Raw genomic sequence first — 27,495 nt, 5'->3', positions numbered from 1 at the left:
TGAACAAGGCACCAAGGGCAGGGGTGCATGCTGAAGGACAGGGGGGGAAACAGGTGGAAGGTTAATGGCCCCTGGACCGGATCCACCGAGCATTCAGACTTGATATATGGGCTTTGGGCCTGGTCGCCGGGCGTAAGCTTTCAAAGATATATTATTTCATTTGAGGAGCAGCGTTCTCATATCCCACATTTGTCCACTGATAGATGATATCCCCATGTTCACCAGCAGCCACAATCTGAGATGGTGTGTGAGTTTTTCTAAGGCATGCTCCTGTACATATTTCTCTATCTGTTGTTTTTTTTTCTTCTTTTTTTTTATCCGTAGACCTCTTGCCTTCACGTTGTCAGCCGAAACTGTCTCCTGTCTCATCTACACGCTTATGGATTAGTGGCTCCTATGTCTTTTTAAATATTACATCAGGAGAACAAAAGCAAGGCGTCGAACTCTGCAAATCATAAATGAGGCCGATTTCCTTTTTTTTCAGCGTATGAATTCTTGAGCGGTACAACAAATTAGATTTCACTAGCTACGATGTGGTGTAAAACGTTAGAGTGATGTCTATAATTGTTACACAAAACGTCTTAGTTCCTTTTTGTCATAAACGATTGATTGTTGCGGTCAGCTGTGAAGTAGGACTGCGTCGTCCTCGGGTGTCTGGCGCTTCATCTCCAGAACCTCAGAGACATGCCTGAGTAGGGAGGAAGGAAGTGCACACACTTGTTAAAAGAAAAGATTTAGGGTCCGAACTCCCTGCAGGGTCGTAAGAGAGACTCGAGAGATGACCCCGCAATGGCTGGACACGGGTCTGCTCCTCCGCTTGTTGCTTATTGTGAGAGATAAAAGCTTTTCACGAACTCCAGGTTCTTGCCAAAGAGCCGACAGTTGTCCAGTGCAACTTTTGGTGACACATCATTTAACACGGTTCAGGGTCTAGATCTAGTTTCGGATTCTGAAGCAGGTGTAGGTAGAATACATACTATACAATTTCTCTACAGTCACCTTAAGGCTGGATAAAGAGGACACGAGAACTTGGTGGTGTTGGTGGTGGTGGTGGTGGTGGTGTGTGAATCCTGAAATTCATGTCTTCTTTTCTTTGCAGTTCAAAGGTCGCTACGTCACTCGCTGCACCTCTCGCTATTTTGGACTAAAGTTCAACGCGCGGTAATAAAAACACCACTCAAATGCCTCCATAATTCGTCCCTTCTCCGACTACCCAAATATCAGCTGACATATGGCTCACTAATGCGCGCTACCTCATTCACAAAGCCCCTATAGTTTTACACCTGTTCTTACTGACGGCTTTCGAAATAAAGCTATAAAAATATTAAAAGAATTAAAAAAAAAGCTTTTACTACCGAGACGGCTTGCTTTATGCGGTCGTTCCCATTTTTCTTCCTTTTTTTTTTTTACACGAAAAAACACACTTTTTGGGTTCCAATCAGAGTTTTTGTTTTACAAATGAAAATCTTAAAACATCTACTTTCTTTCCCTCACTGATTAATTTTCAGCTTGTAATAGGTGCAGGTCCGAGGCTGACAGCCTCTGTCCACCGCCTCTTTCTGTCAGCAGTTGTCTTCGAATGTCTATTTTTTGCCACCTTTTTTCGCTGCTATCTATTCTGGACGTGCTGAAAGGGACCCAAAGACAATAGATAAGTGCGCCGGTCGGTAAAGACCGGCATGCGGTTTAGGTTTACACTTATATTTAAACCGGCGTGCGGAGCTCGGATTTGTGTTGCGCGCGAATGCTTTGTGACTCTCAGCTGTGCAGTGTTATTCCGAGTCACTACGAAAGGAGAGCGTCGAAGCCACCTGTTTATTATAGAGATTTAAATCACTGTGTAGTTTTGCCGTGATGGGGGTTGAAGTTGGGAAGTTGGCAGGGACGGCACTTTCTTAAATGTTTCCATACACATTACGTGCAAGGACATTTTTTTTTTTTCAAGTTATTAAACCGCCATTCTTGCTTTATGGCATATATTCAGGGATGATGAAAGGGGTGGGTGGGTGTGTAAGAGGGGGTTGGCGATCGCTGAAGCAACATGCGAGTGAAATATTTACCGATAGATAGGAAAAGAGTTGCGCATGATGCAATGGTTTTCACGTACGGATTTGTATTCCGAGACAAGTGTAGATTTATTGCTGATTATATACAAAGAGGTGCACGTGTGTTTTTCTCTATTGTAGTTTTTTAAGTTGGAGTTTTAAGTATCAAAGTCCATCGCTTAGTATGACCACAGTGAATATAAAAACGAAAAGCATTAACAATAAAGCGAAATATATACCATGTAATGGATTTTTTTTAATATATATATATATACACACAAGCTGTTGGATTTGAACTTTCACTTCTAATTAATATCATGCAAATGTGCAAAAATTCGAATTTGAAATATGACCAATATCAAAATTCATACAGCAACAGTTAAACTGCCTCTACCGCCTCAAGGAGGTGCTATCACAAGAAGAAACGCCATGTTGGATAGCTTCCACTGGAGAAAAGCCTGTGCCCTGTGCATAAAGCCATCATCCCGGTCTGAGACAGACTGTCCGGCTGAATAATACAGAAGTCCCGGTCAGTCGACAGGTCCTTCAACCCCCCCCCCCCACCCACCCACCCCTGCTCCCCCCCCTCCCCCCAGCCAATCAGCAGTCATTTCCTTTTGTCCATCAAGGTGTCACACGAAAGTAATAAATATCGATAGCCAATAAAGGCCGACCATAAATAAAAAAAAAAAATAAATAAATAAATGGAGGGGAAAACACAACAGTGGAAATAAAATCAAATGAAAATGTGGCGGTCAGTGGAAGTGTGGGAGCGCGTGTGTGTTCGTGTGTTCGTGTGTTTGTAGATTGAGCGCCAGCGGTGGATCGATAGCCAGTCGATGCACTGCACAGAACTCATTTTGAATTTGGAGAGCATTATTTTCTCACTGCGCCTTGCTTTGGCAGGAGGTGGAATGGGGAGGGGGTGGGGGGAGGTGGAGAGGGTGTGTGTGTGTGTGTGTGTGTGTGTGTGTGTATGTGTGTGTATTAGTGTGTGGGGTTTGTACTTCAGGGAAATCGTGCTCCCTTGACTTCATGTATATTAGGAGACTAATGTTCAGCTGAATAATTGATTAGACTCTGCTCTGTTTTTTTTTTGGTTTTTTTTGATAATTAGTTGATAGTTTCTTAGCTTTAAGCTTCGTAGTGCTCCACAATAAGAGACTTCCAGTGAGAGCCTCTAACTGTTTTCTTTTCTCCTTTGTTGTTTGGTTGATTATTATTTTTTTTTTCCCCTCACAAAACATGTAATGCATTGAGGAACAATGCTTAATACCTCAGATGTACTTCTCATAACCTTCTTCCAGCCATTTATTCTCTCTCTCTCTCTCGCTATCTCTCTCTCTCTCTCTCTCTCTCTCTCTCTCTCTCTCTCTCTCTCTCTCTGTCTCTGTCTGTCTGTCTGTCTATCAAACCTGAGGTCTGCGAATGCAACTCTTGATGTTAATCCAAAAGTATTGGGACAACTGATATCTTTACATATAGACCCAAACCTGTTCCAGCATGATGATGCACCTGTGCACAAAGCCATGAACATATAGACATATGGAAAGTAAGATCTTGAATGGATTCATATAGAGCTCTTTGGAATGAATTGATACACTGAATGCCCACCCCAGGCCTCCTCACATCACCTACATCAGCATCTGACTACTTTAACACCCTAGTATCTAATTTCACAAATTTAGCACAAATTTCCAAAAGCACACTCCAAAAATCTAGTTTTCCCAGAAGAGTGGAGGTTATTACAACAGCAGATTGGGACTAAGTGTGGAATGGGATATTCAAAAAGCACAGAACAATTTTATGCTCATGTGTCCACAAACTTTTGTCCATATAATGTATTTCTAATGATCTTATCACCCTTTCTTTTATGCTGGCATTAAAGTTCATACAAGTGAATATGGGTTTATTAAAACCATTTGAATTCAATGGAATTTTATACAGTAATTACATATAAAGAATTCCATGTTCCAGGAATCAAAACTCGAAATGAATTTTAATGTTTTACTAGTTGCAAATCCTTAGTGTTTAATCCGTACATACATTCCAGCATGGTATGGCTCTTGCAGCTGTTTTTTTATTTAGATTTTTTTGGTACTACACCAGCGTATTCCTCCGCATGAATAAGCCGGTTTACACACAGGTCACAGGTCACAGATCAGCCTTCCGTAAAGCCTTATCTCAGCTGTTCTAGGTGAGAACACACAAGTGCTCTCGGGTCAGCTCCTGGTCCAGCAAAGGTTACCAGCAGTGTTTATTGTTTTTCGGGCTGCTAGAACATGAAGGCAGTCGCTGGAGGCTACTATCGAACGCTCTGGGTTTTTCTACAGGTTAAAGGTCGGCCTGACGAGTCGGTTAATGTGGTCGGCGTGGGAACTGATCAATCCTTTTTCTGGAGCCAATCAGGAGCATCAGTTAAATAATGGACCAGACAAGGTTCTAAATCCATACTATATATATATATATATATATATATATATATATATATATATATATATATATATATATATATATATATATATATATATATATATATATAGTACTCACAAAGGGATGGTCGAAATCCTTTTTTTTTTTTTTACTTTAACGTCAGGTCGATCAGAACCTGAATATGAAGCGTAATAAGTGAATCTAACTAGAAACCAAAAAAAAAGCTTAAACTCTGGCTAGTCTCTATAGAGAAATGTGGGCAAAGGGACGGTGTCCACCTGCTGCTCAAAGTCCCAGCTTATCACTTCTGTGCTTGCGAGGGAGCAAACAGAGAGGCCTTGCCATGATAAACATGAGGGGAGATTTCCACGGGATCAGAGAAACATAAAGCCGAACAAGCCTTTAGTCATGTGCATCTGCACTGTTATACCAAAAAGCCTTGTTGATTTCTGCATTACCAAGTATGAGACTGAAATCAAGTACTTTCAATTCAGATTCATTTGAATAGCTCTTTTAACAATGCATGAATTTTAGGTTTTTTCCCTAATAAGTGAGCCAGAGGTGATGGTGGTGAGGGAAAAAATCCTAAAGCGTTAGGAAGGAAGAAAGGAATCTTGTCAGGAAACTCAATTTGGACTCTCGTCCTCATTTAGAAGATACAGACTCAAGTACAAAACCGTTCATGGCATTGCTACACTATATGAGCAAAAGTTGTGCTTTTTAAGCATTCCATTCCATAATTATAATAACCCTCACTCTTCTGGGAAGATGAATATATATACTTTATGCAGTTCAGGTGAGCTTGTGGGGATTTGCCTCATCCATCTTTAAAAGTTGTAGTACTGTAGTACTGATGTAGGTAAGGTGAGGAAGCCCAGTTCCATTTCATCCCAAAGGTGTTCAATAGGGGGTCTTGTTCAGAACTTTATAGCTCAAGATCCTCCACAGTTCAAGTGAAAAGGAGATTTATTGCTACCACATCCAAAGACATTGTGTACATCCGACTTTCTTGGTAACAATTTGGTAACGATACTTTTGGGCATATAATCTCAATCTTAGGGTTCCAACTAACTGCTCAGCTGTATGAATAAACTAAATCTGCATTCGATTTGTATAAGGTATAAACGTAAATAGCGCAATCCATACTCAGGATCCACTCGCCATGAAAACGTTAATTTGGAAGCGTACGTGCCGGGCAGACGAACAGATGTCCGCCAGAGATGACACGAAAGCTGCCACGCTGTCCTACAGGCTCATTGAAGTGACTTCAAACCCCACCCGTAGGTTTCTCCAGCAGCCACACTAATCCACATCCAAGAAGTCAAAAGGATTCATGCGCCATTTCTTTTGCACCCCCCCCCCCACACCCAACTCTCCCCCTTTTTCCTTTCCACGTCTTTATGTAAATGTCATTTTGGGATAGTCTTTTGTGATTCCATTAATCTGGTCATTAAGGCACTTCAAATACAAAAAAAAGGTACTTATTAAGAGCAGTTCCAGCTGTGTACCCTCGTTATTCTCGCTTAACAATACTTGTGGCACGCTACCAAAAACATGAAGAGCGGAAAAAGATAGACAGGGTTTTTTTTTTTTGTTTTTTTTTTTTGAAGGCAGGGAAATTTGGTGTACGATCCATTATCATCATCCAGGACTTCATTTACATTTGCAAATACAGGACCAGTATACGGGTGAAGTATAGTATAGTGTAGTGTAGTATAGTATATTATAGTGTAACTAATCAGCTGATCACGACATTGTTATTTCAGTGCCTGAATCACTAGAATGGATTTTACTGAGGACAATGAGGTTCTTCTTATGTACCGAAAGAATGAACTTGTTTGTAGAAGCACTGGGGATTTTCAAATGTTGGAAAAGAGTTGTTTAAATAAAACCAGCCTTTTATTCAGGTTTGGAGGTGCTATAATAATACTTCCTTCTGTTATTTCTTTATTCATTCCTTGCCAGGTTATTTTGCCTTTTTAGCTGTTTCTTTCTTGCATTCTTTTTTAAAAAATTATTTTGGGCTTTCATTTAATTTGTACTGATGTTCTTTCATGTATGAATTCCTGCTATTCTATTTTCTTTTAATTTCATACAGTCTTTTTCTTTCTTTCTTTCTTTCTTTCTTTCTTTCTTTCTTTCTTTCTTTCTTTCTTTCTTTCTTTCTTTCTTTCTTTTTATTTGTTTCTTACTTCTTTTCTTTCATTCATGCATTTCTGCTATTCTATTTTCTTTTTATTCACGTAGTCGCTTTCTTTCTTTCTTTTTTTAATTAATTTATTTTCTTTTATTAATGCATTCCTGCTATTTTATTTTATTTTCATTCATGCAGTCTCTTTCTTTCTTTCTTTCTTTCTTTCTTTCTTTCTTTCTTTCTTTCTTTCTTTCTTTCTTTCTTTCTTTCTTTCTTTCTTTTTTCTTTCTTCTTTCTTTCTTTCTTTCTTTTTCTTTTTGCCATTTTAACTGCTTTCTTTCTTGCATTCCTATTAATTATTTTCTTGTGGGTTTTCTTTCTTTCTTTCTTTCTTTCTTTCTTTCTTTCTTTCTTTCTTTCTTTCTTTCTTTCTTTCTTTCTTTCTTTCTTTCTTTCTTTCTTCCTTTTTTCCTTTTTTCTTTCTTTCTTGTCTTCTCATCATTTCTTGCATTTGCTTTCGTTCATGGATTCATGGCATTTACAAAAAGACAGGCTCATGCAGGAGACTGAAGGGGACAAATCTTTCCCCTGTTTTAAGACATGTCTTCTTTGTGATGCTTGATGTCTTCGACAGCATTGTGCACTATAGTGATCTGTCTGAAGCGCTGGAGACAGGAAATGCTTTGGAGGTTTTGTTCTTGTTGGAGTTTTCCATAAATGTATGATACATGTGCAGTAGTGTTGAATGAATCAGCCTTGTTCTGAAGCACGTGCTGAGCACTTTGTATTCAATGATGTAGCGTTTTGGAAAGTTTGTCTTATCAGCCGTCTTTTTCAGCTTGTTATGACTTGAGGAAAAATTGTAGACAAAATAAGCCAGCAGGAGGTGCTGAGGCTGATGACGCCTCTCAAGGCAAAGAAGATAAATGAAATAAATGTATTCTTTGCATGGAAAATATAAAGGACTTTTGGACTTTTCCCCCCTTTTTTTTCTATGCAGTTCACTTCAAATGCCAACAGGTGAGTATCAGAAGCAAACTATTTTCCGTTGACACTCTTGATAAGATGCTGTTTGCATAGAACAGAAGGAGAGAGAGGAACGAGTTTTGTGTTTTTTCTCCTCCCTCATTTCTCATGTCCAGCGGTCAGCTACACGGTGTAATCATTGATGCCCTGAGCCATGAGAGCCACACAGCAGTCACAATGGTGCTGTTGTTCCCAGAGCTCGGCTTCCAGGTGAAACGTGTCACATCGGGTTCCCACAGGAGCCAGGGAACATCATCACAGAGCGGCGAAATAATCACAGCTGATAAACGAGGAACACTTCTGCACAAACAGATTAATTAGCAACCCGGTGCAGCGGTGACACGGCTGCTGAGAACCAGCGCAGCTGATTTGTGGCCCAGTTCAAATCAGATTACTGATGGAATGGACGTGTAAGGAGGAGGGAGAGGAGGAGAGAGGGTGTACCCTGGACAAGTGAAATGCAGTGTAGGAAAGTGCAAGGGACATTTTATGTTATAGGATTTTATATATATATATATATATATATATATATATATATATATATATATATATATATATATATATACACATATGTGTGTGTGTGTGTGTGTGTGTGTGTGTGTGTGTGTGTGTGTGTGTGTGTGTGTGCACATGTGTGTTTCGTTTAAAAAAAGAGCAATTGGTAGATTTGATTTTTACTGTATAATCACTTGATTTGATTCAAAGGATTTCGTCCATTTAGTCTTTCTTTTGCCTTTGTTCTTGCTTACATTCATGATTTCTTTCTTCATTTCTTGCTTTCTATCATTCATGCATTTGTGCTATTCCATATTTCTTTTCCTCATTTCATTTAGGCTTTTTTTTCTTTTCTTTTCTTTTTTTTTCTACTTTTTTTCTTGCTCTCTTTTTTGCATCCATTTTTATTATTATTATTATTATTATTGAATCCTTGTTGGTTTTCTTTCTTTGTTACTTTCTATTTTTTGGACTTTTTTCCTGTTGATTTTCTTTCTTGCATCATTTTTTTTTTTATTCTTACTTGGTTTTCTTTCTTCTTTTTTTCTTTCTGTCTTTCTTTGTTTCTCTCATACTTTGGTTCTACTGATAGGTTCCTATGTGAAATGGGAATCTGTATTATTTCTTTAATAATCCATATTAGAATCATTCGTGTTTAATGAAGAAAATTTAAATGTCTGATTGTTTATTCCAGCTGAGTTGCACCGAATGACCAAACATTAATTCTAATATTATTAATATACACAGACACCAATAATGCAATAGTCCTTTAAACCTGCTCACAAGCGACAAAGTAATTATATAATTTCAATATTTAGTCCCTATTTGCTCTTATAATATCCTCCACTCTTCTGGGAAGAAGTTCCACCAGATTTTGGAGTGGAGATTTGTGCTCATTCAACCACAAGTCTGTTGGTGAGGTAAGGAGGCCTGGGGTGCACCCCTGTAGTTCCAAATCATTCCAATAGGGTTGAGTTAAGAGCTCTATAGCAGGCCACTGAAGATCTTCCACAGCTTCCAACCCATGTAAACCATATCTTCATGGCTCTCTTTGTGAACATGCTGAAACAGGTTTTGGCATCCAAACACACTGTACATTTGTGTGCCTCCAACAGTTTTGTAAAAACCCAAATATGACATTTTTTATATATTTTTTTTCCTGCAGGTTGATGACCAAATGAAACTCCTCCAGAACTGCTGGAGCGAGCTTCTCATCCTTGACCACATCTTCCGCCAGGTGATGCACGCCAAGGAGGGCTCCATTCTGCTGGTTACGGGGCAACAGGTGAGCTCGAGCTCCATAGCGTTCTTCTTTACCTGAGCATCTGCACCGCACCTCCCTGTAGAGCTCATCAGCTCATCTCTCGTCAGTGTGGATCAGTGCCCCCCCCTTTAAAGTCCTATCGACTGGCTGTGTCTGTGCAGTCACTACCACATTAAAAATAGATTACACTTATAGGTAGGAGTTAATGTGATCAGAATAATCAATTGTGCATTTCATAGCAAGTCAGCAGCCGAGTGCAGGAAAAATAAATAAAATAGCTGGTTAAGCATGCGCGAGCCGTCGCGCCGCGTGAGAGGAAAGAGACGAAAGGGAAGAAGCTGCGATTTACTTTTGCTGGTCACTGAGGAACAGCAGTGGGTGGATGCCTCAGGCCCTTGCTCAAGTTCTCAACACAGGGGGTCCTTTCATTCCTTACAGAACACACACACACACACAAATGCAAACACAGTCCCACTCAAACTGCTTAAATCACTCATTATGCCTAGATTATGGCCAGCCGTACATGCGGTTTTAATTTTTAATCGTTTTATTCCCGGCTTTCTACAAAATCCCGAACTTCAACAAATTGCTCAAAAACAGGCATAAATATTAAATGACGGAGAAACAGGCGCCGAACAGCCTCGCTTCAATGACCACCAGACAGACAGACAGACAGACAGACAGACAGACAGACAGACAGACAGACAGACAGACAGTAGGTCAGAATAGAGAATTCACTTTTTTTGGAAAGAAAAAAAAAGCAAATGTTTGTGGACACCTGAGCACATGGTTTTCGAACATCCTATTCCACATTTGCTCCTATCATAACCTCCACTCTATTCTAGAAAGATGTTCCCTCTAGATTTTTGGAGTGTGCTTGCGGAGATTTGAGCTCATTCAAGACATTAGTTAAGGCCTGGGGTGAAATCAGCGCTCCAGTTCGTCCCGATAGGGTTGAGGTCAGAGCTCGGAAACTGGCCACACAAGATCTTCCACATCTTATAAACCATATGTTTATGGAGTTGATTCGTTTCTCATGGATGCTTCCTCATCCAAAGACATCCGAGTACACTTGTGCGTGTTTGACTTTGTGAGAAGAACTACGTATGGCTGGAAAAGTCAGGTGTCCCAATACTTTTGTCTGTATAGTGTATATCTGAATAGGCTAAATTTTTTTCCCCTCTTCATGTATTTCTTTCATTTCTAAATTTCCAGCAATTAATATATTAATAATTAATAATAAACAATTAATAATTTTGTGATGTAGAAAATAGTAGCACTGAGAATACTATAGAATAGAATAGAATAGAATAGAATAGAATAGAATAGAATAGAATAGAATAGAATAGAATAGAATTTGGAAGAGTTTGGAATTTGGGCTCATTTCCTTTTGGTTTTGCAAAGTTTTTTCTTTCTTTCTTTCTTTTAAATCTGAATTATTGGTTGCCTTTTTATTTACATACCTGTTTTAAAGATGGCGGTGATTCTAAAGATATAAAGATACAGAATTTAAGCCTCGCTGCGAGCTGATGTCTGGGTTCAGTGTGTGTATGGTGTGTGGTCGCGTCGTGTAGTGAGGGCTGACCGAGAGCAACAGGGTCCGTGCGGGAGGCTGCGTCTGATTTGCATATTTCGGCTTAATGAACAGCTGGTGTTGAAAGAGCCTGTGGGGAAGAAAAAAGAAAAAAACACACGTGTCCTATTGCGACCTATTATTTTACAGCAGGCCAGGATTGACAGCCGGGTCTCTCTTTTATTTCAACATAGCTTGACGTTTTTTTCAAGTTATCATCCAGAAACTCCATTTAAACGCCCTGGAATCCAAATCGCACGTACATATTGCTTGGTTTTACGTTTACATTTACGACATTTAGCAGACGCTTTAATACAGAGACGCGTAAAAAAGTGCTTTGAGTCTCTATTGATGAATTAATCGTCACTGGTTCGCTAGATTAGAAACTGAATCGTATATATATATATAAAAAGCAGTAATACAGTAAGGTTTGTATTAGAAATGTTGAAGAAAATTTCCAAATACCTCAAAAATATCCTGAGAATGAAATCTTTCACAGATTGGTTTTTTTGTTTTTTTCGAAAATGCCACGGAACGTATTCCAGGGCAGAGCGCGAACATGGAGCGAGGAAGAACGAGTCCGAGTGCTTAAAAATATCATTCATCATATTTACACGATAAATAAATTACGGCCTACCTGCATTTTTTAATTGCAAATCCGCCTCCCGGGGAGCCCTCGGTGCTCTTCGGGGACCGGGGCCGTCTACCCACCTGCAGGAAAGAAAAAAAAAAGGAAAAAAAAAAACTCTGGCACAGTCAATTATGGTAATGAATTGTCAATAAATATAAAAATTTAATATGGCCTGCTTACAGTGAGTGGCAGCTAAGGACTTGCCTCCAAGACAAATTTGCTGCTGCTGCAGATATTAAGTGCACCTGAAAGGGGAGGGCTGGGCCGTGTAGCCTGGGGGACCTGCGTGCTTGCGCATCTCCAGATCCCCTTTCTTTGTCTGGAGTGAAGGAGCGAGGGAGCGAGGGTCCACCAGTCAGCATCCTGGGGTTCCAGAGAAACGTGCTGCTCTTCCCCTGTTTATATGGATGTTGATTATCATTCTGGACTCACTCTGCTACACTGTCCCTGCTGTGCTCACACACATGCACACACACATGCACACACACACAGACACACACACACACACACATACACACACACACTGCTGTACTTGAACCTAGGTGCATAGGACAAGGTATGAGCGAGTGTGCAAGAGATATCAGATATTCATTCAACCTCTTCCTCTCTTCTCCTCTCCACCTGCCCACTCGCACCCCCCCTCAGGCCCTCCAAGACCCTTCTTGCTCTCGATAGCTCAATGCCCGTGGTGTTCTAGTTCTAAAAGAACGGTGTATTATGTGTTAGAGGTGCTGCATACTGTTATCCCTTTAACAAACTCTTCCCCCGCTTTCAGGTGGATTATGCGCTGATTGCGTCTCAAGCCGGAGCCACCCTGAACAACCTCCTGAGTCGGGCGCAGGAGCTGGTCAGCAAGCTGCGCTCCCTACAGCTGGACCAGAGAGAATTCGTCTGCCTCAAGTTCCTGGTGCTGTTTAGTTTAGGTGAGTCGTGGGAAGAGGGAAAAACGAGAGGTTTTTGGGAGCAAGCAACCCCTGGGACTCCTTGCATCGTACCTTAAGGGCTTTAGTGGTCATCCATTTAGGACTCAGATCCTGCTCTTGAGTTTAATAATGCAAAGAGTTAAGCTTTGTGCAGAAATGAAACTAGTCATAGGACTAAAAACAAGGACCTTCCATACTATATTTTAACTAAACCTAAAGAATCGCAACAGTTTTGACCCCAAACACTCCCAAGAAATTAAATAAAACCCAACAAACTTTTCTGGCATCAGACAAATCAGACATGCAATTAAAATGCTTCAGCTTCTATTTACAGCTCATGGCACAGATTTACATTTTTCAGTCCATGGCATGCAGATGACGCTTTTTTAAAGGATGACTACACGCATTGGGAGGCTGTGTGTGTGTGTGTGTGTGTGTGTGTGTGTGTGTGTGTGTGTGTGTGTGTGTGTGTGTGTGTGTGTGTGTGGTTTTTATACATATACTGATGTGGTCAAATCGATCTCGTTGATTGATTTTATGACTGTTGTGCTGAAAAGCAGTCCTTACCTTTCTTACACAATGTGCAGAGAAAAAAACCTGGAAGAAAAAAGCTGAAAATAAAAATCTCTATTGGTTAAAGCGCTGAACTTCCCTAAACCTGTACCTGTACCGATCATCCTATTGAGTTAAAAATTGTCTCAAGTTCACTAAATTAAACAAATTAATAATAATAATAATAATAGGAAAAATTATTAAGAAGATGGAGGAGGAAGAAGGAGACGAAGGGGTAGAAGAACAGGCGAAGGAAGAATAAGAAGTGGACGAAGAAAACTGAGAATGAGGAAAAAGAAGAACAAGTGGAGGAAAAAAGGTGGAAGAAGAAGAATGATAAGGAGGAGAGGGAAGAAAAAAATGAGGGAGATGAAGAGATGAAAGAAGAAGAGGTATGATGAGGAGGTAAAAAAGAGAAGTAAAAAGACATGGTAACAGATCAACAACAACCAAGAGAAAAATATAGAAGAAGAAGAATGTTGATGAGGAGGAGGAGGAGGAAAAAAGGGGGAGGATATGAACAGACTGAAGAAGAAAATGAAGGAGGAGGAGAAAAAAAAGACAAGGAAATAGAAAAAGATCAACAACAACCAAGAGAAAAAGGTAGAAGAAGAAGATTTGAAGGGAAGGGAAAAACAAGGAAAAAGAAGGGGGAGAAGAAAAAGAAGAAGTAAAAAAGATACAAAATAAACAACAGCCAGGAGAAAGAAGAGAGTAGAAAAGAAGAAGACTGACAATAACAGCTATTTATTCAGCAGGATATTTGTGATTGCTTTGCTAAACTCATCTCCCCCATAACCCCTTACATGCTAATACATCTGTGGTTGAAATCCATAAACAGTTCCCGGTTTTCAAAACTTTCTTGGAAACTTCCAGCAACCCACAAGGTCCGATGTTCTCCGCTCAGCTTGGAGGTGTAAACTACAGAAACTGCAGAAAATCGTAAAGTGGATCCTGAAGGGTTTTTTTCTCTCTCCAGCAACCGAGTCAGTTTCATCCCTCAATCGATTCCTCAATTCTTACATTCACCTGCAGTCTCTGGTTTGTGAAATATTATCCGTATGATCTGCGTCCACATAATTAACTCTTGACCGGGACGTCCTGTTAAGAGACTCCAATCCTTCAGAACCTGAAACGTTTTTTTTTTACGTTTTGTTTTCCCGCATTCGTAAACCGCTGCAATATTGATGTTGCGCGTCGACCGCATTATCATATCTCTCTTGTCTCTCAATTCATGAAATAGCAAAAGACGGGTTGTTTGTTGAGGCGCGCATATGTTTGCTTTGGCTTCGGTTTTGTTTTTCTCCCCACCCTCCCCGTGCTTTTCGAGCCGCGTTCGCTTTTCGACACGCTCCACATCCTTCCGCGCGCTAAACAAAAGAAACAGAAAGGTGGTGGAGCTGCCGTAAGTTCAGCCGTCTCGGTCTTACGGGGGTTTTGTGGTTTGATATGCTTGTTGTTGTTGTTGTTGTGTGGCAGAGGTTTTTCAGCTGGCAGGGGGATGGGCTTCGGGTCTAAATAATTTGGCGGAAACATCATCCATAATAAAACACTCACCTGAGGGAAGTGTATCGCCCCCGGCGCTAGCATCAGCCAACTCGCCGGCCTGGCTGTGAGCGAGTTAGAGACTGGAGATTAGCGCCTGCGCTGATTAGAATCATCCTGTAGACAGAGGAGTGTGTGTGTGTGTGTGTGTGTGTGTGTGTGTGTGTGTGTGTGTGTGTGTGTGTGTGTGTGTGTGTGTGTGCGTGCAAGTCGGAGAGTCTTGCCAGATCCTTTTGAGGTGTCAATTAATCAAAGGTTAATGAAACGAAGCATGAAATTACCCCTGGTGCTTAATGAAAACCTCGGGCCTCCCCTCCTCTCATAGTGTCCACATGTGGTCAGTTTAGACCGAGGGGATTGTGTCAGTGTAACGCAGTCTAGCGCAGTCTAGCGCAACCACCCCCACGTCTCCCTTCAAACAACAGCACACCGGGATTTCCACGAAGGCCGGATTTCGGACTTAATATTCCGAAAGGTCAATTCTACTAGAAAGTTGAAGCACTTGGTTGGCTGAAAAATTCATCCATTTCGAGATTTTTTTTCACGTCCGGTTTCTTCTGGACTTTAACTCTCAAGGATCAGACGTCCTTGTAATTCTGGTGCCTCTTCTTTCCTCTCTGACCTGTTTTTTTTTTTGTTCCCCACAAATGAAGCCTTTTAAAGGAAATCAAAGGCGTATTTCGGCCGGGTTCGACATGTGAGCTGTGAGTTGCGGCCGCTTTTATCAAGCCTGTGATCCGTCACTGTCAGGCCTGCGGGGGGCTTTTTGTAAAGCTAAGTGTCGATAAAGAGGACGATGGAGACGGCTCGACCTGCGAGCGGCCATTCGTTTCCTCGGATTTGTCGAAAGGAGCGATTGCAGCCCGGCCCGGATGTCTTCAAACCGATGGAGTGGCTCTCGCTTGAGCTGAAGGCTTTATCAATGGGGAAATAATTGCACCGAGGGCATTGATTTCCTGCGCTGCGAGAGGGGCTACCGAGGCTGAGCGATGATGTTGGCAGAGAGGATCGCTTGTCATGGCTTTCGCCAACGCGTTTACACGCCCGAGTTGTCACGTGAGCTGCGTTCCGCCATTGAAAGGATTGGTTTTGGTAGGTAGTGGGGAATGTCCGGTTAAAGGGAATTTGGGGGACAAATTTGGGGGGATTCTTAATATTGGAAGAGATTTATTTGTCCAGTCTTATAAGGATGATGTTCATTTCAAAGAGGAAAAAATTCTATTAAAGAATTGATTATCTATTAAAAATAATTAAAGACCGCTCAGAACTGTGCCGAATAAGTCTGCAAAAAACTATCCCTGTGTCTTAATGCGATAACAGAGCTAATATCGATAATAGCGGCATGTTGAACTCATAAGCAAAGCACTCTGTGACGCCTAAGTGTGTATTAGTGTGTATGAAAGGGAGACGCTGCAGGTGCATGGTGGAATTTCAGGATAAAAGGTGAAGCTCGTCTTTATTTGCTCTGATTTGTGACAATGCGCTGCAGTCCTTGACTGAGCCGACACGTCTACGCTTCTCTTTCAATGTATGAATTCCGGGTTCGAAGCGAACGCATTTATTTGGAATCTTCCGCTTAAAGGTGAAAAAAGCCTCCAATCAACCTTGAGTGTTCTGATGTTTTACAAACCTGCTAGAGTAAACGCACCAGTGGGCATACCCAATGACCCTAATATTCACTCTGGTTTGGTTTTCGCTTTTTGGCCCTACATTTACAAATGAAACTAGAAATCAAGCGCTTAACCTGGACAACATCGGCGTGAGGCTCTCTGCAAGGCGGCGTACTTATTAGGGACCCTAAGAGGCTTTCAGACTTTATCAAGCTTTAAAAGCTGCCCGAGATCGTTCCCGAACCCTGCTGTGTGGAGCAACAGTACAGGCTCCTGTCATTAAAGCCATATCGCAGGCTACCTAGCATACAGAATTCTACCATTAACCCTATAAACACCCAGGACTTGCCAATATATACTGCAATCTTTATTAGTGTGTATATACTTGTAGAAAGATTATGCTTATGGGGCGTGAAAATAACTATAGGCATCTTCATCTACAGATCACTTTTAGCAGGTTCTTATATATAAAACTAATTATACGCAGGGCAATGAGGAAGCAATGAGGAAGATGAGTGTGTGAGTTCACCACTGCGCCATCTGTCACTGTCAGGCCCTTGAACAAGGTCCTTAACCCTTAACTGCTCACTTGTATAAGATGTAGGTTGCTCTGGATCAGGACCACTGCCCTCAACCAATATAGACAGGGTTTCTGCAGATCAAATTTAAGACTTTTAAAGACCTTTTTAAGACCATTAAAAATGAAATTTAAGACCTATATCATAACATCAAAAACACAGGCACAAATACCGAACCCTAAATTCATGTTGTTGTTTCGCTAGTCGAGTATCGCTAAACTTGCACTTCCCCGTAGCAGAAAAAAGTAAAATCTGCAAAAGATTCACTCCAATAACAGAAAGCTGATTGCTGGCCTCATTCGTAGTTATAATACAGCGAATTATATTCGAACTAGTGAAAGAAAGATCTACAAACGAAAAAGTGCTGTAAAGCATTTCAATGAGCATTAGAGGTAGCGTTACCTACGTGGACATCGGAAAAATTAAGACCTGTTTTAAAGACCTAGAACAGACTTTTTAAGACCCCCCAGAAACCCAGATATAACTTGCAGCCTGCTAGATCATATTTAGCCTGTTATGCAATGAGGGAGCTCATAGGTTAAAATAGATGTTTGATTGGGTTAGTTCAAATCCCAGCACCACCAAGCTGCCATTGCTGGGCCCTTGAGCAACTCTCAACTGCTCACTTGTATAAAATGTACAAGTCTGGATCAAAGCCCTCAACCAATATATGCACTATACTGAAGTGGGAAATGGGGTAGTTCAGTGGTTAAGCTGGACTTTTGATCAGAAATTAACGCAGCCCCACTACGCTGCCACAGCACTTAACTGTTCAGGATTTTTGCTCTGGATTAGAGCGTTATATAGCGGAACACCTGACTTCTCCAGCCATATGTGGTTCATCTGCAAACTGTTAGTTAGACACATCTTAACAGGATGTGACTGGATGCAGTAGCATTTCATTTCACCTTCACTTGAGCTAAGACCTTGAAACTTGTTCCTGCATGGAGAAGGCTTCATGATGATATGTTTCACATAGGTTGAAAGTTCTTGAGTGGCCTGCTATAGGGCTCTGACCTCAACCTTATTCAGACCCTACATAAAGACCTTAATTTATTAATACCCATGTGGAACAAATCTCCATAAGCACACACGAACCTCTAGTAGAACATCATCTAAGAAGAGTGGTTGTTATTATAACTGCAAATGGGGATTAAACACGGATTTCTCAGACTCCCTTATCCAGAGCGACATTGATCTCATTCATAGAAATGCCTGGTGTGACTGGGATTTGAACTCAAAACCTTTAAGTCCAATGCTTTAACAAATAAGACACCACCTCCTCTGCTGGTCATCCAGTTCAAGTGAAGGAAACCGTGTCCAATACCATTGTGTCCCTCCAAGTTTGTAGGTAGCAATTTGGAGAAGAATCACATATGGCTGGACAAGTCAGGGGTCCCAATACTTTTGTCCATAAAACGTCTACTTTGTCAAAAAAAAAAAAAAAAAAAAAAACCAACATAGAAGCGATTAAACTGTTTGCTGTCGCATCAGTTATCGTTTGATAACTTCGAGCCGAAATTGCTGTTTTTGCGAAAACTTTCCACTTCGTCTCCCGGATAACGTGATTTAGGACAGACCGGTTGGGACGTATGTGCCCATATTGCTCTCTTCACCTGTTCTATGCCTCTCTATCTCTCTCTCTCTTTCTCTCTCCCTGTGCCATCTCTTTCTCTTCCCCGCCCTTATTACAAGCTGTCAGTTTATTATAAAACATTAGGAAAGCAGAGGGACACTTGCAGTTACTGTGTTATCGATCGGAAAAGAGGGGATAGAAATCTGTGATTTAGAGCCCGGCTCTCCCGTATTTCCACATTCTTGGGCTCCTATTAAGCCCTGCGCTTTCCTTCGGCTATTGATGTATCAACATTAACAGTTACAAGCAACTACAGAAAATCAATGGCCATCTTTTATTACCGGCTGCAAGGAAGCGGTGGCCAGTCTGCGCTTTGCTACTTAGCAGACAAGAGAGCCTGCAACATACTCTCCACATGTCAGCTGTTTCTTAACTGATACCTGCACTGGAAATATCAATCATAGGAGTGCTGGAGTGTTTGTGAGCTGTTTTTTTTTTTTCTTTTTTTTTTTCTTTACTTTTTTTGAAACCGACTATAGCTGTATTACAAACAGCATCGTGTTTTGCTATTAAAAAAAAACTCGTATCGGCTTAAAAAAAAGCAGCTAATTATGTAGATACGTTTGAAAAAATATATATAACCTGTGGTTTTCTGTCCATCACCTGAACTGGAAGGAGTGCTTTTAAAAGCGAGAAAGAGCTCTACACGTGAGGCAGGGCCAAAACAGTGCGCCCTTAAAGATTCATGAGACTCGAGGTCCTTCCGGGACAAGCATACATAAGCCTTTTGTTTATCCGATCAGCGGGCTGAAGTTTATTATTCACCTTCTCTACAGCAGAGCTTTTTTTTTATACATTTTAAAAAGGCCTTGTTGTTGCCTGTATCTGTCTCCATTTACTGTTTTGCTGGTTTGGTTTCTTGAGGGGCATTGTAGCTCTCGGAAGTCCACGATAGAGAAGGGCTTGTACTGTATATGAGAGGGCCGATCGGAGCATAAAACAGAGCTACGGTCACAGGACGACTCGCCCTATTGATCTGATTCCCGTCGTTATTTAAGCGCAAACGCGGATAAGCGTGTTCCCCAGCCGATCTGTCATTTCTGAATCGATCGCGTTGGAAAGATTTTCACCATCCATAAAAGCTTGCCGGGTTTCACACATGGGGAAATATGTAGCTCCAAAACCTGGCCAGGTACCAAGTTACACGTCCACCCCCGTGACCTTTGTAGTACGAACAATGCTTTGTTTACTGAGCGAGCGAAAAAGAAACCAAACGAAATCGTTTTCTGAAATAAATCAAGGAAACACATCATATCTCAGTCTACAACGTGGTTCCGGCAGCGAACGCCAGAACATCGTGTATTCCATTCTTATTCCAAACACAGCACATGGTGATGGAGGTTGTGTCGGTGCTCTGCCACACATACATGCCTCGTGCTGAAGTCCTGGCCTGAACGCAAGACCTCTGAAACTCGAGACGGTGATTAAACACAAAGACACGAACGAGGCTGACAGCTGCTCGAGTCCGCTCTCTTGTCCTTCTATCGCAACGCTGGGGGATATTTAAAGAAACAAAGCTTCGGAATGTTTGCACTGTCTTAAAAAAAAAACGCAGCATCGCCGGTCCACCTGTAACGTAAAACCCACGAGTCCATGTAGGGAGACGCTTATAAATGTCTTGGGTTTAATATTGGCACTTCCCATCCAGCTCCATTTACGGACCAGAATCAAGCACGCCTGGTTTCCCGTTCTGGTGTATCGTATCTTTATGGTCGGCGGAGCCAAGCAGGGTTACGAAACTGTCAGGTTTTTTTTTTATAAGGTCAAATAAACCCGACTCAGGCTGATTCAAAACAGAAACTGCTCTTGAATGAATGAAAAGCTCGGGATAAGCGTTTGATGGAAATGTGAATATGAATAACGGAGTATTATGAGTATAAATATTATTATTTTTAACGACTCGGGCGGCGTCACGCTTTTGCTTTGAGTTATACGCCGTTTCTCCAGCAGACTAGTGATCGGAAGATCCGATCATTTCAGTGGCTCGGTTCTTTAAAAACTCGTTCTTCAGAATAAACGAATCGTTTTTTGAGTCGCTAGTTCTTTTGTCACTCTTGTCATTCTTTTGTGCCTCCCATAATTGTCACAACCTAATTTCATTGTGTAGCGTATATGGAAGTCACGTCATAAAAGAACAAACGATTTGGACCAGAGGACTCGTGAGATGAACTACTCCTTTCTGTTTCCTGTGTAATTCACTGCATAGCGTATATGAAAATCACGTGATAAAAGAACGAAGGATTCGGTTTCGAAGAGTTGAAAGATGAACTACTCGATTCTGCTTCCTGTACATAACCTATGGAGATTATACGGTAGAAAAAGAACGAAGCATTCTTTGAGACGACTCGTTCTTCTGAGTCGCATTAAAGACTCGTTCCAAAATACGAACGACCCGTCACTACAGCAGGAAATTAAGCCCAGGTTTGACGGGCAGCTTACAAATACGTCAAGTTCTATTACAAAAGAGTCTAAATAAACGCAACTCCAATCTGCACTCATGGCTTTCATAATATCTGGGCAGCTTAGTGTTGATTTTAAAGAGAGAGAGAAAGAGAGATGGAGAATATCTTGGGAGAGATGCAAAGAGATGTGTTTCTTTAGTCAGCACAAGCTATGTTTGATAATTAAGCAAGAGTAGGGAATAGAGGGAAAGTGTCTCTTTATATAAAGGAAGGAGACGGGTCATATTATGGATTAACTGTCCTTCACTCAGAAAATATACATCCCCAGGCACTGTGGTGAATTATTAATTCATATTCTTCAAAAATAAAAGAAAGAAAGAAAAACAATATCGATGGGCGGCATCCTTTAATGACCTCATTAGGTTTGTGGTTTGCATTATGATTGCGTTTTTTTTTTTTTTTATAAGGGTTGCTCCAGGAGTGTACAGGAGGGATAGTTGACCTCTGAATGATTTCCTGTCACTTTCTCATAAACAAGAATTCTGAAGATGAAGATTCTGTAATGCCCCTTCACTCTTGCATGCATGCAATTAGAGGGTGGGAAGACGGGAAGAATGTAAAGCAGAAGCTCTGGAGGGTTAGACACCAGGACGAAGAGAGAGCGATGAAGAGCTCACGTTCTCCAGGATGCTGCTGAAGTGGGCTGAGATGTGGGTGTTTTATGGGCTTGATCTTGGCCTTAAAACTAAAAAACCACATCGTCCGACCCCCCCCCCCCCCCTTTTTTTTTTTTTACTTTTTTTTTTATAGAGTGGAGGGTCTTCTAAATGTATTATTAAATGAACAAACAAATAAATAAACAAATCCGTAACAAAATTAATGAACTATTATTCCCAGCACATGTATCGCTTAACAATGTTCAAGCCAGATCAGTGATGAATAAATAGATGCAAATATACCCCCCTGACCCGAGGAAGAAGCCGAGCATCTCACGGCCTGTATTTGGGCCGCTGATGTTTCTAGTGTTTATTTCATCACACCTAAGGCGTTTTTTTTTTCTTCCTCCACCCCCCCTCCCTTCACTCACCCCTCATATTTGCCCCCACCATGTGAGCGGGTTAAACCTCTCCTTGGGCGACGCAGACGTCTCCTCTACCTGCGTAACCCACCGGCGATGGGGCTCAGATTGGACTTAATGTATCCCCAGCTGGAACGGTCTTGTTTAATTCACTTTCACAGAAACGGGACACGCCGGGGCTGAGCGGTCCCACCGGAAAAGCTGAGGAGCAGCAGATTGAGCCTTCGTGCCTCATTTTGACAATGTTGCCATCCCCCCTTAAAAAAAAAATTCACTTTCCCTTCTGGCTCTATATACGCGCTTAGTAAGGTGGAACACCCCTTCGGAGAAGATCTACAGTCATTGCTATGCATCATTAACCGAGACTGGAAAAGACAAGCAGGATGAGAAGAAAAGAAAAGTTTGTTCAGGAGTGAAAGATCTGCTCTGGGCCACCATCTACCCGCTGATAATATTAAGGAACGGGCGTTAGAGCACTGGGGTGCCACGAGCAACGCACGTACGATATAGCGATAATAATCTATATTTAGGAATCAATGAAATTCTATCACAACGGTCCAGGAGTCGATTAGCCAAACATGGCAACCACAGTGGATGAAGGAAGCCTTATGGGCAGTCATTTAAAAAAAAAATAAAGCACTGTAAATGACACAAATATTTATGCTACCGGAGGTCTTTAATGGAATCTGGAATCAAACTCTTTCCCTGTTTCTTGTCACTTTTTATTCTTGGTTTTTAGTTCATACATGGAGCACTTTTCTGGTTCGGATCTCAGCAGATCTGAGACCGGATTCGATTTTGACCCTGCGCTTTGAATCAGTTCCGAGAGCATCGCAGGGGAAAAAAATTGTGTACACGCTATAATTTGCTCTGCAGCTCTCAGCACGGACAAACACACACGGTTTAGCCATTGGGTAAATAGTGGTGCACGATGACCACGCGGGCATTGGCTGCACTCTTTTAGATGGTGTGTGTGTTTGTGTGTGCGGGAAGAAAAAAAAAAAGAAGAAATATAGGGGCCTCCCTGAGTACACCGTAGGGCGAAGGGGGCAGGTTTAGAACCACCCCCGTCTTTGATTGGCGTTCATCAGGAGCTCGGGTTAATAATGAATAGAAATGCGATTACAGCCTATCATAAAAAAAGTTTTAAAAAGGGGACGCACCGGGGTAGGGGGAAAAAAAAAAGCCCCTTGCCCTTTGAAGCGGCTTTCTCGGAAATGGTAAAACGTGTTTTCGTCACGCGAACGGAACAAAAGCACTCGTTCCTAAATTTCGGTCGCTTCGTGATTACTGCGTTGAGTGTAAATCCAATCTTCATGTGCAATTCGCAAACGAATCAGTGGGGGTGATTATATGATTGTGCAGGTGATAGAACGCTCAGTATGATATTAATAGTAAAAAAAAAAATCCTTCACGTTTTTACATATAGTGTAAAAATCATATAAAAAAAAAAACAGTGCACCAGGAGGAGCGGAATGGGGGCGGAAAAGTTGGATACGAAGGGTCATGTGGCGTGATCGCTGGTGAAATGAACAATGTATCACACAGAACCTAAGGGTCTGGAGTCGAGCTCGAGCTCAGCCGTGCTGCGTACTGAGGCTGTTTTATGTAAAAAGAAAGAAAAAAAAGTTCATAATTAGTCCCACAGTGGCTAAATGTTAGAACAGAGATGGAAGGATAGAAGATAAGAGTGCTTTAACCTGAAGAAGCTGCTGCTTTTCTTTGCTCTCTCTCTCTCTCTCTCTCTCTCTCTCTCTCTCTCTCTCTCTCTCTCTCTCTCTCTCTTTCTCAGCAGGGGCATTATCTAGCTTTTCTTGCTGTGAACAAATTAAACACAAACACTAATTCCCCTCTCAGAAACCATGATTCTTGCTTACAGGCGAAAAGCGCAAGCCCTTTTTATTGAGCGATCTTTTTTTTTCTTTTCTTTCCTTTTCTTTTTCTCCTTCTTTCAAATACAATAATTAGCAATTAAAATCAGCATTATTTGTACCGTTTTCGTTAATAAGCTTAAAAAAAAAAGACAAGACAAGACAAGACAAAAAGCTTAAAATCTTATTTTAATGCACACAGCGTCGGGAAATTTCCAGTGTGAAAATCTGGCAACGTGCGAACCCACGTTAATCAGGACGTCGAATTGCGAGCGGCAAACATCGAGTTTTTCGATTATGCTTTCTAGTAAAAAAAGAAAAACAACAAAAGAGTGACGGAGCATGCTTTATTTCTCCGTATTCTAGGGGCGGAGCAGAGGTTTTGTAATCGGTCGCCTCCCCCTTCCATCCAGAGCTTTGCCCACCTGGTGTCAACCAAGAGGTCAGGGAGAACGTCCTCGCCGGGCCCCGTGAAGGACTCGATGCTCGTTCTACAGACCTCATTACACACTGAACAATCTTCCACCCCTCCTCCGTACTCTCTCGCTCTCTCCTTCTCTCCCTACTGGCCATGTTCTGTTTCTTTCTCGGGGCTGGAACCGTTTTTGATTATTGTGCCAGTGCCAGCTGGCTCATTAGCCGGAACTGAGCGAGTCCAGGCACTTCCTCAGATTGCGTGGTGGCATCAGGGGAAGGGTCCAGACACGGATGCTCTCCCCCTCGACCTCGGGTCGAAGAAATTAATAAAAGATCATCTTTCTGATCGCAAGCGGTTCTTGAGCACCTCATACGGAATGCCCGCAAGCATTTTACCCTGGTCTACGTCCACAACAAATCGGCTGAAAGATAACGTATACTTTACATGGGTTGGAAGATCATGAGCGGCCTGCTATAGAGCTCTGACCTCAAACCTATGGGCTGAACTGGAGCGCTGATGATCTCCAGGCGTCTTCACATCATCTAGATCAGTACCTGATTTTACTAACGCACTTGTTTGCCCTTGAATGCGCACAAACACACTGGTGAAACATCTTCCAAAGAAGAGTGGAGGTTATTATAAGAGCAAATGGGTTGGAGCATATGTTCGGACCAACTTTTCAAACCAATAATTACCAGTATATTAATTTTTATAATAAAGCTAATGTAGGATGCAAAGAAATCTCACACTTTTATCATTTGTGTCTCCTCTTCCCCTTAGACGTGAAGAACTTGGAAAACTTCCACCTGGTGGAGAGCGTTCAGGAGCAGGTGAACGCAGCCCTGCTCGATTACGTCATGTGCAACTACCCTCAGCAGACGGATAAATTCGGCCAGCTGCTGCTCCGGTTGCCCGAGATCCGCGCCATCAGCCTGCAGGCCGAGGAATATCTATACTACAAGCACCTGAACGGCGACGTCCCCTGCAACAACCTGCTTATCGAGATGCTGCACGCCAAACGCGCCTGAACGAAGCGCCTGAACAACCACGGCACGCACGCACTGCTCCCAGACTACACCCTTCCAATCCAGCATCATCAGCAGCCACAGCATCGAAAAAAAAACACATGACACTCGGATGCCTCCGCACTTCACTGGGTGGTACGCTGCACGGTTCGTGTGGTCCGGGCTTAAATTTCAGAAGAAACGGGAGTCGGGTAAAAAAAAAAAACACTTGAAAACTAGTTTTTGGATGATTAGAGGTGGGGATGGAGGTGGAAATCCATTTATTCCTACCCCCTCATTCTAAACAGTGATGTAACGATGTTCTGATCTATTGGTACACTTTAAACATCACCTGATCATCATTTCCGCTCCTCTCAAAGCACGACGTGTCGAGGGTCGAGACCCTTCTCCTCCAAGACCCTAAGATGTCTTTTCATTATGGCGGCCGGTCGCATGGCTCGCATTCATGACAGAGCTGCAAGAGAGAAGGCATCAGGATCATGTCACTTGAACCAAAAGTGCAGATGTAATGACTTATGAACAACCTAACATACTGTTCATCTAGCAGGACTTTTCGCTTTTCACTCGCGGACAAAAAAACATCTTTTCTTAAAAAAAAAAAAAAAATCAATTTACGAACTTTGGACCTCCAGGACCTGTTCTTTCATTTCTAAGTTATTAAGCAGTTATGTCTATCAGGACGATTTCACCCACGAACACCTCGTCATCACGCGGAAGACGCTGTTGCAGAGCCGAGACGAAGAAATACTGCCTCCTCAGTCCAAAACCAGACCAAAGCCTGCTGCAGAACAAACACATACAACACAATGAACAGCAAAAAAACTTTTATTTGTCAGTATTATGTGAGTCTTGCCTTATTTTATTACCATGCTAGCTAACTGTGCTGATGTAAACTATAATATGTAAAAAAAAAAAAAATATATATATATATATATATATATATATATATATATATATATATATATATATATGTATATATATATATATATATATATATATATATATATATATATAGTATTAATGTAATACAACTAAGCAGGTGTTTACATTGATGTGTTCATGTCGGAGAGAACTGTGACGTAAATTGGAAAACCCGAGGTGAGCCAAAGCTTGCAAAGCAATGAATTCTTATATCAGAAAAAAAAAAAAGGAAAGAACAAAAGAATAGAAAGAAATGCGTTCCTCTGGTTTGCTTTCTTTTTCACTGTGTACAGTTTGCATCTTTTGACCAGTACTTAAAAATGTCGTGAGACACTAAAATCACAAAGGAGTCTTTTTTTAACTGCTTTTTTTGTTTTTTCCATCTGATTTTATTTTGCCTTTCAAATGTATTTCACTGCTTACGCATCAGCATAATTTATTGTGTAATGCATTTTACCCATGTGGGTGTGTGTGAGTGTGTGTGTGTGTGTGTGTGTGTGTGTGGGTGGGTGTGTGTGTGTGTGTAAGCACAGGGGAAGTCAATAATGATGTATTTGTACATTAAAAAGCATGTTTAAGAAAGAAAAAAAAATGTATATACACAAGCCAAGAAGGAGACCCATCTGTGATGAGAGGAGCGTCCGAGTGAAGGAAGTCATGTGACCTGTGGCACCAAATTATCTTTTCTCCCCCCCACCAACTGATTTCGTTTTCATCTCGGGCGCGAGTGTGTTCTATACCAAAGACATCGTATGCCCTTTGACTTGCGTGCAACCGATGAGCGGATGTTTTGTCGTCGGCTGCTGGTCGGAACGCCGGTGCGGAGGGATGGTCTTACACCGATATCGGGTCATGGTTAGTGTCGGGACAGTGATCATTCTGGACGTCAATGAAAGTCCGCCTCAGTTTTCTGTGGAAGTAATTATGGTGGTCTCGCTATATTTATTGAATTTTGACATGACGAGAAAAAAAATAAAAAAGCTCTTTACTTTGTATATATTAGCGTCATACGTCCAGTAAAATTTCATCCTCTTGAATCCCCCAAATCCTGATCAAGATCATGCAGTGGGAACCTGCTATAGGTACAATTTAAATATGGTTTTCACAGTTTGTATATTCATGGTTTGATACACTACATGAACAAAAGTTTGTGGACACCTGACCATGTATGGTTTTTTAGAACATTCCAAATTAAGACTCTTCTGGGAAGAGGTTTCACGAGATTTTGTGGGCGGGGTGAGGAGGCCTGAGTGAAGAGCAGGCCACTCGAGATCTTAGACATCTTCCAATCCATATAAAGCATGTCTTTATGTGCACCAGGGTCTCGTGACTCAA

General features: G+C 41.5%; 2 protein-coding genes across 2 annotated transcripts in view; one reads left to right on the top strand and one right to left on the bottom strand.

The window, feature by feature from the left end:
* LOC310735453 (uncharacterized protein) overlaps window positions 1–24,986 on the bottom strand; it is a 35,009-nt gene extending 10,023 nt beyond the window's left edge. Inside the window, exons 1-4 of the mRNA XM_083558226.1 lie at window positions 21,935–24,986; window positions 11,847–12,051; window positions 11,608–11,681; window positions 10,861–11,061 (exon numbers count right to left, since the gene is read on the bottom strand). Of these exons, the coding sequence (XP_083414352.1) occupies window positions 10,884–11,061; window positions 11,608–11,681; window positions 11,847–11,963 (369 nt within the window). The 5' untranslated portion in view covers window positions 11,964–12,051; window positions 21,935–24,986 and the 3' untranslated portion in view covers window positions 10,861–10,883. The remainder of the gene's footprint in view (window positions 1–10,860; window positions 11,062–11,607; window positions 11,682–11,846; window positions 12,052–21,934) is intronic.
* The window catches only part of nr5a2 (nuclear receptor subfamily 5, group A, member 2), a 41,274-nt gene extending 14,119 nt beyond the window's left edge, over window positions 1–27,155 (top strand). Inside the window, exons 6-8 of the mRNA XM_083558180.1 lie at window positions 9,299–9,418; window positions 12,377–12,524; window positions 24,995–27,155. Coding sequence (XP_083414306.1) covers window positions 9,299–9,418; window positions 12,377–12,524; window positions 24,995–25,242 — 516 coding nt within the window. The 3' untranslated portion in view covers window positions 25,243–27,155. The remainder of the gene's footprint in view (window positions 1–9,298; window positions 9,419–12,376; window positions 12,525–24,994) is intronic.
* The last annotated feature ends 340 nt before the right edge of the window (window positions 27,156–27,495 follow it).

Source organism: Silurus aristotelis, assembly GCF_946808225.1.
Source record: "Silurus aristotelis genome assembly, chromosome: 13".
NCBI lineage: Eukaryota > Metazoa > Chordata > Actinopteri > Siluriformes > Siluridae > Silurus > Silurus aristotelis.
Note: the sequence above shows the minus strand (reverse complement) of the source record. Positions and strands in the feature narration are given on the sequence as shown.